Genomic DNA, 15,303 nt, shown 5'->3' with positions numbered 1-15,303 from the left:
ACTCCTGTGGCGGGCTGGGCGCAGTGTGCGCTAACCAAGGTGGCCAGGTGCACGGTGTTTCCTCCGGCGCATTGGTGCGGCTGGCTTCCGGGTTGGATGCGTGCTGTGTTAAGAAGCAGTGCGGCTTGGTTGGGTTGTGTATCGGAGGACGCACGACTTTCAACCTTCGTCTCTCCCGAGCCCGTACGGGAGTTGTAGCGATGAGACAAGATAGTAGCTACTACAACAATTGGATACCACGAAAAAGGGGTAAAATAAAAAATAAAAAAAAAGGCCTGCTCGCTGAAGTGTTTCAGGGAGCGTTTGACAGTGAAGAGTGGAGGTCGTTTGACCGCTGACCCATTACGGATGCAGGCAATGAGGCAGTGATCGCTGAGATCTTGGTTGAAGACAGCAGAGGTGTATTTAGAGGGCAAGTTGGTTAGGATGATATCTATGAGGGTGCCCGTGTTTAAGGCTTTGGGGAGGTACCTGGTAGGTTCATTGATAATTTGTGTGAGATTGAGGGCATCAAGTTTAGATTGTAGGATGGCTGGGGTGTTAAGCATGTTCCAGTTTAGGTCGCCTAGCAGCACGAGCTCTGAAGATAGATGGGGGGGCAATCAGTTCACATATGGTGTCCAGAGCACAGCTGGGGGCAGAGGGTGGTCTATAGCAGGCGGCAACGGTGAGAGACTTGTTTTTAGAGAGGTGGATTTTTAAAGTAGAAGTTCAAATTGTTTGGGTACAGACCTGGATAGTAGGACAGAACTCTACAGGCTATCTTTGCAGTAGATTGCAACACCGCCCCCTTTGGCAGTTCTATCTTGTCTGAAAATGTTGTAGTTTGGGATTCAAATTTCAGAATTTTTGGTGGTTTTCCTAAGCCAGGATTCAGACACAGCTAGAACATCCGGGTTGGCAGAGTGTGCTAAAGCAGTGAATAGAACACATTGACATTAACTCTTGTCCACTCCCCAAATTTTATCAGCATATCGATTGCGCAACCAGGGGAGGAAAGACCTTGGATCATTGTTACTCTAACTTCCGCGACGCATATAAGGCCCTGCCCCGCCCCCCTTTCGGAAAAGCTGACCACGACTCCATTTTGTTGATCCCTGCCTACAGACAGAAACTAAAACAAGAGGCTCCCACGCTGAGGTCTGTCCAACGCTGGTCCGACCAAGCTGACTCCACACTCCAAGACTGCTTCCATCACGTGGACTGGGAGATGTTTCGTATTGCGTCAGATAACAACATTGACGAATACGCTGATTCGGTGTGCGAGTTCATTAGAACTTGCGTTGAAGATGTCGTTCCCATAGCAACGATTAAAACATTCCCTAACCAGAAACCGTGGATTGATGGCAGCATTCGTGTGAAACTGAAAGCGCGAACCACTGCTTTTAATCAGGGCAAGGTGTCTGGTAACATGACCGAATACAAACAGTGCAGCTATTCCCTCCGCAAGGCTATCAAACAAGCTAAGCGCCAGTACAGAGACAAAGTAGAATCTCAATTCAACGGCTCAGACACAAGAGGCATGTGGCAGGGTCTACAGTCAATCACGGACTACAGGAAGAAATCCAGCCCAGTCACGGACCAGGATGTCTTGCTCCCAGGCAGACTAAATAACTTTTTTGCCCGCTTTGAGGACAATACAGTGCCACTGACACGGCCTGCAACGAAAACATGCGGTCTCTCCTTCACTGCAGCCGAGGTGAGTAAGACATTTAAACGTGTTAACCCTCGCAAGGCTGCAGGCCCAGACGGCATCCCCAGCCGCGCCCTCAGAGCATGCGCAGACCAGCTGGCCGGTGTGTTTACGGACATATTCAATCAATCCCTATACCAGTCTGCTGTTCCCACATGCTTCAAGAGGGCCACCATTGTTCCTGTTCCCAAGAAAGCTAAGGTAACTGAGCTAAACGACTACCGCCCCGTAGCACTCACATCCGTCATCATGAAGTGCTTTGAGAGACTAGTCAAGGACCATATCACCTCCACCCTACCTGACACCCTAGACCCACTCCAATTTGCTTACCGCCCAAATAGGTCCACAGACGATGCAATCTCAACCACACTGCACACTGCCCTAACCCATCTGGACAAGAGGAATACCTATGTGAGAATGCTGTTCATCGACTACAGCTCGGCATTCAACACCATAGTACCCTCCAAGCTCGTCATCAAGCTCGAGACCCTGGGTCTCGACCCCGCCCTGTGCAACTGGGTACTGGACTTCCTGACGGGCCGCCCCCAGGTGGTGAGGGTAGGCAACATCTCCTCCCCGCTGATCCTCAACACTGGGGCCCCACAAGGGTGCGTTCTGAGCCCTCTCCTGTACTCCCTGTTCACCCACAACTGCGTGGCCACGCACGCCTCCAACTCAATCATCAAGTTTGCGGACGACACAACAGTGGTAGGCTTGATTACCAACAACGATGAGACGGCCTACAGGGAGGAGGTGAGGGCCCTCGGAGTGTGGTGTCAGGAAAATAACCTCACACTCAACGTCAACAAAACTAAGGAGATGATTGTGGACTTCAGGAAACAGCAGATGGAACACCCCCCTATCCACATCGATGGAACAGTAGTGGAGAGGGTAGCAAGTTTTAAGTTCCTCGGCATACACATCACAGACAAACTGAATTGGTCCACTCACACAGACAGCATTGTGAAGAAGGCGCAGCAGCGCCTCTTCAACCTCAGGAGGCTGAAGAAATTCGGCTTGTCACCAAAAGCACTCACAAACTTCTACAGATGCACAATCGAGAGCATCCTGGCGGGCTGTATCACCGCCTGGTATGGCAACTGCACCGCCCTCAACCGTAAGGCTCTCCAGAGGGTAGTGAGGTCTGCACAACGCATCACCGGGGGCAAACTACCTGCCCTCCAGGACACCTACACCACCCGATGTCACAGGAAGGCCATAAAGATCATCAAGGACATCAACCACCCGAGCCACTGCCTGTTCACCCCGCTATCATCCAGAAGGCGAGGTCAGTACAGGTGCATCAAAGCTGGGACCGAGAGACTGAAAAACAGCTTCTATCTCAAGGCCATCAGACTGTTAAACAGCCACCACTAACACTGACACTGACTCAACTCCAGCCACTTTAATAATGGGAATTGATGGGAAATGACGTAAATATATCACTAGCCACTTTAAACAATGCTACCTTATATAAATGTTACTTACCCTACATTATTCATCTCATATGCATACGTATATACTGTACTCTATATCATCGACGGTATCCTTATGTAATACATGTATCACTAGCCACTTTATACTATACTATGCCACTTTGTTTACATACTCATCTCATTTGTACATACTGTACTCGATACCATCTACTGTATCTTGCCTATGCTGCTCTGTACCATCACTCATTCATATATCCTTATGTACATATTCTTTATCCCCTTACACTGTGTACAAGACAGTAGTTTTGGAATTGTTAGTTAGATTACTTGTTATTACTGCATTGTCGGAACTAGAAGCACAAGCATTTCGCTACACTCGCACTAACATCTGCTAACCATGTGTATGTGACAAATAAAATTTGATATGATTTGATTTGACTTGTCCGGGGCTAGTAATTTCCCCCCGGATGCAATGTGTTACCCACTGTCCTACAAATCTCTGCAGAACGCATCGGAGTATAATTATTGTAGGCCTACATTGACGGGCACGAGCTGTCTTTCAATCATGCAGTCACAAGATGCGTGTTTGAGATCAAAGTGACCCTAGCCACGTGTGCACATTGGTTGATATTCATTGTTTGTTAGTGAGTTATTTACACAGTTATAGCAGATTTTTGGTTGGCACTGAAAATCCTGGAAAAGTCATGGTGTGCATCACCTGCCTGTGCCAGTGGGCTGTTGCCAGAGGAGAGGGATGGATTTGCGCATAGTGGCTATCTCACTATTCAACTATTTAGCTATCAGCATGTATTAATGTCATGTTCGATGTCCTAAAATAACTTTCCAATGGCCCTCGTGTATAACTGCAAATAGCCGACACGCAGTTGATAGTTGATAAAACCAATACTGCATACTCCGGTTGTAAAACCGTATGTGTCTCAAGCCCTCAAAATTGGATAAGATTCTCCTCTGTTCAATACTGGCCATGTAATTCTGACAGGATATTCAAATAATATTTTTTAAACTAATTGACAAGTAGTCCATATGCTGTCAAGATCTCGCCTGAACACAGACTATTTTAACCTTACAAATAGATAAACATTTAGGTCTGCTACCTCACCCGCCTTAGCCATTTGATCCCTTGTTCATTGAATGAGGGATCTCTTTTATAAAAACGTAAAGTATTTGGTTGTAATTGTAATGTTGCAGGATGGTAAACCATCCTCTATGAAATTCCAGGAGAGCTACTGGGTTTGCAGGCTTTTGCTCAAGCCCTGCTCGAGCACACCACATTGTAAAATATCAGCTGCTCAACAGGACCTTGATATGCTGACTCTGGTTTGTTTGAGCAGGGTTGTCAAAAGCCTGGACACCCCAGTAGCTCTCCAGATGGAAGGTTGACGGACCACGTGTTTTATACATTAGCCTGTCTGCAGTATTTCACTTCGGGGGGGTGTTTTAAGTCAATCAAATTAAATAAAATGTAATTATAAAGACCTTTTTTACATCAGCAGATGTCACAAGGTGCTTATACAGAAACCCAGCCTAAAACCCAAAAGCCAGCAATGCAGATGGCTAGGAAAAACTTCCTGGAAGGCAGGAACCTAGGAAGAAACCGAGGGAGGATCCAGGCTCTGAGGGGTGGCATGTCCTCTTCTGGCTGTGCCGGTTGGAGATTACAAGAGTAGATGGCCATTAAAGCCAGCTCAAGATGCAAGTGCCTTGGTTAAGGCCACAACAGCAAGAGATGCTGCATCAGTGCCGATTTTAGCATCTAAATTCAGGTGGGGCAACAAAAAGAAAGTGGGATGCATGCCAGCAAAGCCACTAAACAATATATTAATTATAATGGTGACATGGTGCCCACAAACTGTTAGGACCTACATAAAGCTGTCCCAACAGCAGTCCCAACACCTTACCACTGCTACATCTGGCTATCAGCGGAGCCTTGTCTGGCAGTGAAACAGTTCATTCAGCCTCATTTACTGGCTTTAAAAAAACATAGCTGATATGGCTGACTTGCTTAAACTAATGTGGTTTCTACTGATAATTGAGATGTACAAACTATGGCATAAGGGGACGACAAGCGGATAAGAGGCAATCCGTAATTTAGATTAAGACATTCATGAGCAAGCTTGGACGGACGAAGTCAATAACTAGTTGCTCGGCACTTTTGTTATTTACAGAGACAGAATTCAGAACATGGGCCGTTCTTAGTGTTCTCCCTGTACACCAAGTCAACCGTAGTATAAATAACGGGGACATAGCTACAGTATACATACACAGTATACATATCTCCCTGGCATAATACATCATCTATGCAGCAGCATACAATACATTTTTGGACTCACCTTGATGTGCCTTGCGCACTTAAACAGGAAGGTGGTTCGGCGATCCTTCGTGGGTAAATTTTGTCATTAAAGTCTGGCATTCTCTGGATTTATGGTGCTTTCAAGACAACTGGGAACTCGGGGAAAGTTGTGAATCATGATGATGTCAGTGATCTTCAGGTCGTAGCTTTAGAAATAGTTCTGAATTTCACAATTCTGAGAGAGTTCCCAGTTGTCTTGAGCTCACTAAAGTCAGATTTTGCAGTTCAAGTGACTTGAGCTTTTGGACGAGTTCAAAAAAGCTTCTAATTTCTCTTCTGGGCTTGACATTAACATTTTTAGACATATCTTAAACATATGTGGGTTTTTGGTAACAGAATTACAAGTTTTAGATATAATTTCTTAACTTCACTATTATTGTGTTTTGATGTATTTTTAATACCTTTTAAAGACATGCTCCGGTACTTTGGCAACTACTTAAACCTCCTGCTTTGGGCTAGATGTGTCAATGTGTAGTTCATATACGCTTAATCTTTGAGCAGAATAACTGTGGTACTTCAATTAGCCACTAAATTCCTAGTTCGAAAGGAACTCTTTTTCTGGAAGCTGTGCTGCACCATTTTCCCCCACGTGAGCCAGCCCCCTAGCAATTAGTTAAACCAATGAGCTTTAGCCCCTTGCCATAAGCGAGACATCTAGCAAGATAACCACACAGCAGAGCGAATGAGAGCGCAGTGATGTGTTGCACATACAGTATCATCACATGTGACGTAATATGCAATTTTCAGGGGCCACTTTTGGCGCGTGAGTGCAATTTTCAGAACTACTGGCTAAAAACTATACAAAAGTACAGGAGAATCCATTTGACTTTTTCTGGTAAATGTTTTCTAAGACTTCTTTTCCTCCCGTTTGACCAGAAATCAAGGCTAGTACTTTTGCCTCAATTTTAAGATGGAAAATTTATAAAAAAATTATCTACAGTGCCTTGCGAAAGTATTCGGCCCCCTTGAACTTTGCGACCTTTTGCCACATTTCAGGCTTCAAACATAAAGATATAAAACGGTATGTTTTGTGAAGAATCAACAACAAGTGGGACACAATCATGAAGTGGAACGACATTTATTGGATATTTCAAACTTTTTTAACAAATCAAAAACTGAAAAATTGGGCGTGCAAAATTATTCAGCCCCCTTAAGTTAATACTTTGTAGCGCCACCTTTTGCTGCGATTACAGCTGTAAGTCGCTTGGGGTATGTCTCTATCAGTTTTGCACATCGAGAAACTGACATTTTTTCCCATTCCTCCTTGCAAAACAGCTCGAGCTCAGTGAGGTGGGATGGAGAGCATTTGTGAACAGCAGTTTTCAGTTCTTTCCACAGATTCTCGATTGGATTCAGGTCTGGACTTTGACTTGGCCATTCTAACACCTGGATATGTTTATTTTTGAACCATTCCATTGTAGATTTTGCTTTATGTTTTGGATCATTGTCTTGTTGGAAGACAAATCTCCGTCCCAGTCTCAGGTCTTTTGCAGACTCCATCAGGTTTTCTTCCAGAATGGTCCTGTATTTGGCTCCATCCATCTTCCCATCAATTTTAACCATCTTCCCTGTCCCTGCTGAAGAAAAGCAGGCCCAAACCATGATGCTGCCACCACCATGTTTGACAGTGGGGATGGTGTGTTCAAGGTGATGAGCTGTGTTGCTTTTACGCCAAACATAACGTTTTGCATTGTTTCCAAAAAGTTCCATTTTGGTTTCATCTGACCAGAGCACCTTCTTCCACATGTTTGGTGTGTCTCCCAGGTGGCTTGTGGCAAACTTTAAACAACACTTTTTATGGATATCTTTAAGAAATGGCTTTCTTCTTGCCACTCTTCCATAAAGGCCAGATTTGCGCAATATACGACTGATTGTTGTCCTATGGACAGAGTCTCCCACCTCAGCTGTAGATCTCTGCAGTTCATCCAGAGTGATCATGGGCCTCTTGGCTGCATCTCTGATCAGTCTTCTCCTTGTATGAGCTGAAAGTTTAGAGGGACGGCCAGGTCTTGGTAGATTTGCAGTGGTCTGATACTCCTTCCATTTCAATATTATCGCTTGCACAGTGCTCCTTGGGATGTTTAAAGCTTGGGAAATATTTTTGTATCCAAATCCGGCTTTAAACTTCTTCACAACAGTATCTCGGACCTGCCTGGTGTGTTCCTTGTTCTTCATGATGCTCTCTGCGCTTTTAACGGACCTCTGAGACTATTACAGTGCAAGTGCATTTATACGGAGACTTGATTACACACAGGTGGATTGTATTTATCATCATTCGTCATTTAGGTCAACATTGGATCATTCAGAGATCCTCACTGAACTTCTGGAGAGAGTTTGCTGCACTGAAAGTAAAGGGGCTGAATAATTTTGCACGCCCAATTTTTCAGTTTTTGATTTGTTAAAAAGGTTTGAAATATCCAATAAATGTCGTTCCACTTCATGATTGTGTCCCACTTGTTGTTGATTCTTCACAAAAAAATACAGTTTTATATCTTTATGTTTGAAGCCTGAAATGTGGCAAAAGGTCGCAAAGTTCAAGGGGGCCGAATACTTTCGCAAGGCACTGTATGCCTTTATTTCCCCAAAATATACACTCTTAGCTTTTATTTGACTCCCAATTTGATATGCGGTTATGAACTCTCTGCACATGTGGTGCTCATGGGTCCTTTTACATGGATATTACCCTATCCCTTTGCTCACAACAAATGATGGTTGGATGTTGGCTGAAACATGTCCTTTCTCCCATCTTTCCCTTTCTGTGTGTAGAAACATCTTGGTGGACAAACCCAATGACCAGTCCTCCAGGTGGTCGTCTGAGAGCAACTACCCTCCACAGGTAACGTCTGCTGTGCTCCGCCCACATAGACACCTGTCTCATACTCAGGCCTACCTGTCACTCACACACCTTCCATGCCTTGTGCCTTACCTGTCTTGGGATGGGGCTCTTCCGTAGAGGGTCTGTGCCCAGTTGCATACAACACCTGTGTTCTCAATTCACTGGTGGCTGCTAAACAGGAGCACCTAATAGACGGGTTGGTTGTTTAGCAACAAAACCGACGCACATTCAACTATGGGGCAAAAGACTGCGTTGACTTAGATTGTTGACAACATGTAAACTATATTTTGTCTCCAGCATTTATTGAAACATAAATACATTTGCACAAATAACACTTCTCAAATACATCGTTACACTTGTTTTTAGCTAGCTAGGGAATTTTAGCCTCTTTAGCATTGACATGAAATCAGTCTCAACACCTCGAACAAGACATGGTATAGTTCAAGAAAAATATTAAACTAGTTGAAACAAGTCACTTACGATTCCCCACATGGCAGTTTCTTGTCACTGTTGGTAGCTATCTGGCCATCCAGAATCATAAAGTCCACGGGCTTCTGCCCCATAGAAGCGTGCGTTGTCAGCTAACACATCTTTAGTATGCACTTCTTGACCCCAATGACTTGTACTTGCACTTTTGTGAGTAGGAAGTGGCCCAGCGTAGCGTGTTTGACTGTCTTGTGGTTATGGGCAGAGGAAATTGAAACTTTGTTTTTGCTGTAAGATGAAACTAAGCATGGCAGTCTTAACCACTCAAGCTAGACATTCAAGTGTGGCAGAGGCAAAACTCCACTGCATCTGTTTACGTCAAATACGTTACACTCTCTAAAAATGTTGAACTCTCATCAACTGCTTTTATCTTTTCAAAGAGAGGGAGGTTGTTGAGAGGTAGAGCCTTCAAAATAATTATACTGAACAAATGATAAAACCATACCCCATAAATCATAAATGAAGCCTGAGTCCTTTCATATAAATGTTTTATAATGGTTTCTATGACAACAAGAATCGACAAAGCATTGAGATACGGATCTTTCATTAGCAAGTGTGCCATGTTTTTAGGTGACAGGACTGTTTTGAAAAAGCAAGATCGATATACCCAAGCCTAGGAGTAATCCCTCTGTGTTAAATGTACCCTAGGCGATAACCTAATGAGATGCAATATATCTGCCTTATTATTGATGAAAACTGTTGAAGATGGAACCGTATCAGAGGACCCATTAGTAAGCCTAGCAGATGCACTCTGGTAGTGGATGGTTATTGCTCACTCACACAGCCATTTAAACCTACAGGATTTGTAGAAACATGGGTCTCCAGGGATTGTGGGTTGCCTGGTTTCCGGAAAGCAGATTTAAATTAATCAATGTTCTATCTGTACTGCTCTATCCCCTCTCTCTCCCAGAGGGTTCAACCTGGTGCTCTGTCCGGTCGGCAGCAGATATGCCCAGGCTAGTTACCACTCCAGTGACCTGTGAACATGGCAAATCAAATTTTATTAGTTACATGCGCTGAATACAACAGGTCACCTTACAGTGAAATGCTTACTTACGAGCCCCTAACCCGACAGTGCAGTTTAAAAAATATGGATAAGAGATAAAAGTAACAAGTAATTAAAGAGGAGCAGTAAGAAATAACAATATATACAGGGGGGTGCCGGTTAGTTGAGGTAGTATGTACATGTAGGTAGAGTTAATTAAAGTGACTATGCATAGATCACAGCAATGTGAATAGTCCTGGTAGCCATTTGACTAGATGTTCAGGAGTCTTATGGCTTGGGGGTAGAATCTGTTTAGAAGCCTCTTGGACCTAGACTTGGTGCTCTGGTATCGCTTGACGTCTGGTATCAGCGAGAACAGTCTATGACTAGGGTGGCTGGAATCTTTGACATTTTTCAGGGCCTTCCTCTGACACAGCCTGGTGTAAAGGTCCTGGATGGCAGGAAGCTTGGCCCCAGTGATGTGCTGGGCTGTTCGCATTAGCCTCTGTAGTGCCTTGCAGTCGTAGGCCGAGCAGTTGCCATACCAGGCAGTGATGCACCCAGGCAGGATGCTCTTGACATTGCAGCTGTAGAACCTTTTGAGGATCTGAGGACCCATGCCAAATCTTTTCAGTATCCTGAGGGGGAATAGGTTTTGTTGTGCCTGCTTCACGACTGTCATGGTGTGCTTAGACCATGTTAGTTTGTTGGTGATGTGGACACCAAGGAACTTGAAGCTCTCAACCTGCTCCACTGCAGCCCCGTCGATGAGAATGGGGGCGTGCTTGGTCCGCTTTTTTCTGTAGTCCACAATCATCTCCTTTGTCTTGATCACGTTGAGGGAGAAGTTGTTGTCCTGGCACCACACGGCCAGGTCTCTGACGACCTCCCTATAGGCTGTCTCGTTGTTGTCGGTGATCAGGCCTACCACTGTTGTCATTGGCAAATTTAATGATGGTATTGGAGTCGTGCTTGGCCATGCAGTCATGAGTGAACAGGGAGTACAGGAGGGGGCTGAGCACGGGCCCCTGTGTTGAGGATCAGCGTGGCGTATGTGTTGTTACCTTCCCTTACCACCTGGGGGTGTCCCGCCAGGAAGTCCTGGATCCAGTTGCAGAGGGATGTGTTTAGGTTATTGATGATTTTTGAGGGCACTATGGTGTTGAACGCTGAGTCAATGAATAGCATTCTCACATAGGTGTTCCTTCTGTCCAGGTGGGAAAGGGCAGTGTGGAGTACAATAGAGACTGCATCATCTGTGGATCTGTTGGGGCGGTATGCAAATTGGAGTGGGTCTAGGGTTTCTGGGATGTTGGTGTTGATGTGAGTCATGAACAGCCTTTCAAAGCACTTCATGGCTACAGACGTGAGTGCTACGGGTCGGTAGTAATTTAGGCAGGTTACCTTAGTGTTCTTGGGCAAAGGCACTATGGTGGTCTGCTTAAAACATGTTGGTATTACAGACTCTGACAGGGAGAGGTTGAAAATGTCTGTCAAGCCACTTACGATTTAGTCAGCGCATGCTCGCAGTACACGTCCTGGTAATCCGTCTGGCCCTACGGCCTTGTGAATATTGACCTGTCTAAAAGTCTTACTCGCATCGGCTGTGGAGAGCGCGATCACACAGTCATCCGGTACAGCTGGTCCTCTCATGAATGTTTCAGTGGTATTTGCCTCGACGTGAGCATATAAGTAGTTTAGCCTGTCCGGTAGGCTCGTGTCACTGGCAGCTCTCGTAGTCTGTAATGGTTTGCAGGCCCTGCCACATTTGACGGGCGTCAGAGCCAGTGTAGTAAGACTATCTTAGTCCTGTATTGACGCTTTGTCTGTTTGATGGTTCGTCGGAGGGCATAGCGGGATTTCTTATAAGCTTCCGGGTTAGAGTCCCGCTCATTGAAAGCGGCAGCTCTAGCCTTTAGCTCAGTGAAGATGCTGCCTATAATCCATGGTTTCTGGTTGGGGTATGTACGTACGGTCACTGTGGGGATGATGTCATCGATGCACTTATTGATGAAGCCAATGACTGATGTGGTGCACTCAATGCCATTGGAGAAATCCTGGAACATATTCCAGTCTGTGCTAGCAAAACAGTCCTGTAGCTTAGCATCTGCTTCATCTGAACACTTTTTTTAATTCATCTCGTCGTTGGTGCTTCCTGCTTTAATTGTAAGCAGGAATCAGGAGGATAGAGTTATGGTCAGACTTGCCAAATGGAGGGCGAGGGAGAGCTTTGTCCCATAGTTTGACTGTGCAGCAGCTCATATACACAGCACTTCTCCTCTGCTCTCTGTGCCATCTGCAGTGTTGTGAAACATGTTCGGAGAGCAGTAGAATGAAAACTGCAGTGTCATGTGTTGATATTATAGATCGGACACTGCATTATGAATTATTGTGAGAGACCGCTGATCAGATTCTCCCCTCTATTTTCCCTCCAGTACTTAATGTTGAAATTGGAACGGCCATCAATCGTTCAGAGCATCACCTTTGGGAAGTATGAGAAGACTCACGTGTGTAACCTGAAGAAGTTCAAAGTGTTTGGTGGGATGAGTGAAGAGAACATGACAGAACTCCTGTCCAGGTGAGAGCAGAGGGACAGTGACGTGTACTTCTTTACTGTATAATTAACCTACCTTACTGTCTGTACCATATTTATTTAATTTGATCTTCTATTTCTCTGCAGTGGCCTGAAAAATGACTACAACAAGGAGACCTTCACCTTGAAGCACAAGATTGACGAACAGATGTTTCCCTGCAGATTTGTTAAAATAGGTGAGTTTGGAGATGGCTTGGGCCCAAGGCTTGGGCCTACGTGTTGTACTCAGTCCAGCTTGAAAATGGTTGTAGTGAAGGGATGCTACACGGCTGGAGATGGAAATAAGTCAAAATGGCAAAATAGTTGATGATTTAAATTATAGACCGTTCTCTCTGTCTCTCTCAGTGCCTCTGATGTCTTGGGGGCCCAGTTTTAACTTCAGTATCTGGTACATTGAGCTGCATGGCATAGAGGAACCTGACTTAGTGCAGCCCTGCCTTAACTGGTACAGCAAGGTGAGCCTGCCTCTGAGACGCACGCACTCACATACACAGTTGGGGTTAAGGGAGAGAATCCGTCTGAGTGGGTTACTTAAGCAATAAGGCCAGAGAGGGTGTGGTATTTGCGGAGTGCCTGGATACAGCCCTTCGTCGTGGTATATTGGCCATGTACTACAAACTCCAGAGGTGCCTTAATGATATTATAAACTGGTAACCAATGTAATTAGAGCAGTAACAATAATATTTTGTCATACCTATTGTATACGGTCTGATATACCACGGCTGTCAGCCAATCAGCATTCAGGACTTGAACCACCCAGTTTAAGCAATAAGGACCTAGGAGGTGCGGTATATGGACAATATACCACGGCTAAGGGCTGTTCTTATGTACGATGCAACTCGGAGTGCCTGGATACAGCCCTTAGCTGTGGTATATTGGCCATATATCACAAACCCCTGAGGTGCCTTATTACTATTATAAACTGGTTACCAATGTAATTAGAACAGTAAAAACATTTTTTTTTGTCATGCTCATGGTATACGGTCTGAAATACCACAGCTTTCAGCCAATCAGCATTCAGGGCTCGAACCACCTAGTTTATAATATGAAGTATAACATATGTGATGAAAAACATTGATCAAATATGGAGCTGTATTCCTCTAGTACCGGGAACAGGAAGCGATCCGCCTGTGCCTGAAGCACTTCCGGCAGCATAACTACACAGAAGCCTTTGAGTCGCTGCAGAAGAAGACACGCATCGCGTTGGAACACCAAATGCTGACACACCTCCATGACCGTCTGGTACTCCGGGGAGACTTTGATGCCTGTGAGGAGCTCATCGACAAAGCCGTCAAAGGTCCTGACACCCACACCTCCTCAGAAAGACCGATGAGGGCTGGACCTACTGCCCTGTACATATCAACTTCAATACAACTACATGACTTCAATCATCCTACTAACTACAGACCTCTACCATCCCATGACTGAGAACTTAAAACCTAGCTCGGCTTATATTTAGCTCATGAATTCAGTGGATGCCATAGTGATTCATTATTTACACTATAGATCCATGTATCTCTACATGACTTTTTAATTTTTATCAGATTGGTTTGCAACCACAGGGCATGGCAATGTCATCCTGACATCATCCTTTCTTTTTGAGATTGAAAAGGTAACAAAACTATTCACTTCTATCTCCTGGCTAAAATAATCTGGACAATCTTCCTGTGTTTGACATTTTCCTCTGTAGACGGTTTATTTAACCAGTACATCAGCCAGCAAGAGTACAAGCCAAGATGGAGTCAGATCATCCCTAAGAGTAACAAAGGTACAGCCTCGCAAGAGCCAAGCCCAGATGACATGAACAGTGAGACAAGCTACTCAAGTAGGAAATGTTTTTTCATTAACAAAATGCTGTGGTACGCTGTGCACTACCACTCTATAGCGATTCATTCATGTTTTTCCCTGTCTCCCTTTCTCTTCTGCTCCTTTTCCATTTTCCTTCAACACTCCATCCTTCTCCTACATTTGATTCCCTCCTTTCCCTCAACCCCTTTCTCGCGCTCTGCTGCTCCATCGCTCTCTCCAGGTAATGAGGACGACAACAGACCAGGGATGAGGGGAGGTCATCAGATGGTCATCGACGTTCAGACAGGTGAGGCATGCTAGCTAACACCACACCTAGACCCCCCCCTCTATAATGTCACCTATAACTTCAACTGGATTTCTCCTCTTCCAAATCTTTTATTTAACTATAGCGGAAATTGACGTTTAGGTTCCACCTCCGAAGAGTGACACAGGCTGCTAATACATATTTACGAATTGGGGATGGGAACACCGTGGGTGCTTTCCATGTGGAGTGGACAAATAACAACAAGTAGGGCACCGACAGCTGTCAGTGTAGCTAGCTTGCATGCTAACCTTATCTGGCTAACTAATATTATCCATTGCTACGCTGTATTCAAAATATTAGTCAGCTAGGCTATGGCTGGTTCTGGAGTTGGATTTGTCATAAGCGTGTAGGGAGAACTTTGCCACAGATGGACCGGGGAAACCAGTCCACAGTTTTGGCATCGTCCATAAATTGTGACTGGGAATCTGCCATAGAAATGGGAAGAATAATATTGGGGGGGGGGGGGGGTGTTCCAAAATGCAATCTTAGCACACACAATTTTAAACAAGTGCAACTTGACAAATTATCCAATGAATTATGATAATTTGCTGGTAAAAAAAAAATGGAGGTGCAAAAACAAATTTGCACCCCCTATTTTAATTTGCGCCATGGCTCAGGCAGCAAAGTGTAGGCTACGGTTAAAAGCTGTAGAAGAGAAGAGCCAGAGAAGGAAGAGGATGCGAGACACCCCACTCACTGGTTCAGTGAAAGTCATTGAAGTAAGTAGACCAGACCCAGCTGCTATTGCATTGTTGTCTGTGGGAGACCCAACCCATTAACTAGACCGGAT

General features: G+C 44.9%; 1 protein-coding gene across 4 annotated transcripts in view; it reads left to right on the top strand.

Moving 5' to 3' along the window:
• LOC110490371 (muskelin) overlaps window positions 1–15,303 on the top strand; it is a 43,274-nt gene that overhangs the window by 6,199 nt on the left and 21,772 nt on the right. For 3 of the 4 annotated variants that reach the window (XM_021563727.2, XM_036944730.1, XM_036944732.1), the window contains exons 2-8: window positions 8,267–8,336; window positions 12,243–12,385; window positions 12,488–12,576; window positions 12,746–12,855; window positions 13,505–13,697; window positions 14,091–14,225; window positions 14,430–14,495. In XM_021563727.2, coding sequence (XP_021419402.2) covers window positions 8,267–8,336; window positions 12,243–12,385; window positions 12,488–12,576; window positions 12,746–12,855; window positions 13,505–13,697; window positions 14,091–14,225; window positions 14,430–14,495 — 806 coding nt within the window. The remainder of the gene's footprint in view (window positions 1–8,266; window positions 8,337–12,242; window positions 12,386–12,487; window positions 12,577–12,745; window positions 12,856–13,504; window positions 13,698–14,090; window positions 14,226–14,429; window positions 14,496–15,303) is intronic. The other variant, XM_021563729.2, reaches the window with a different exon arrangement.

This window comes from Oncorhynchus mykiss, chromosome 15, assembly GCF_013265735.2.
Source record: "Oncorhynchus mykiss isolate Arlee chromosome 15, USDA_OmykA_1.1, whole genome shotgun sequence".
NCBI classification, from domain to species: domain Eukaryota; kingdom Metazoa; phylum Chordata; class Actinopteri; order Salmoniformes; family Salmonidae; genus Oncorhynchus; species Oncorhynchus mykiss.
This window is presented reverse-complemented; position numbering and strand designations above follow the sequence as displayed.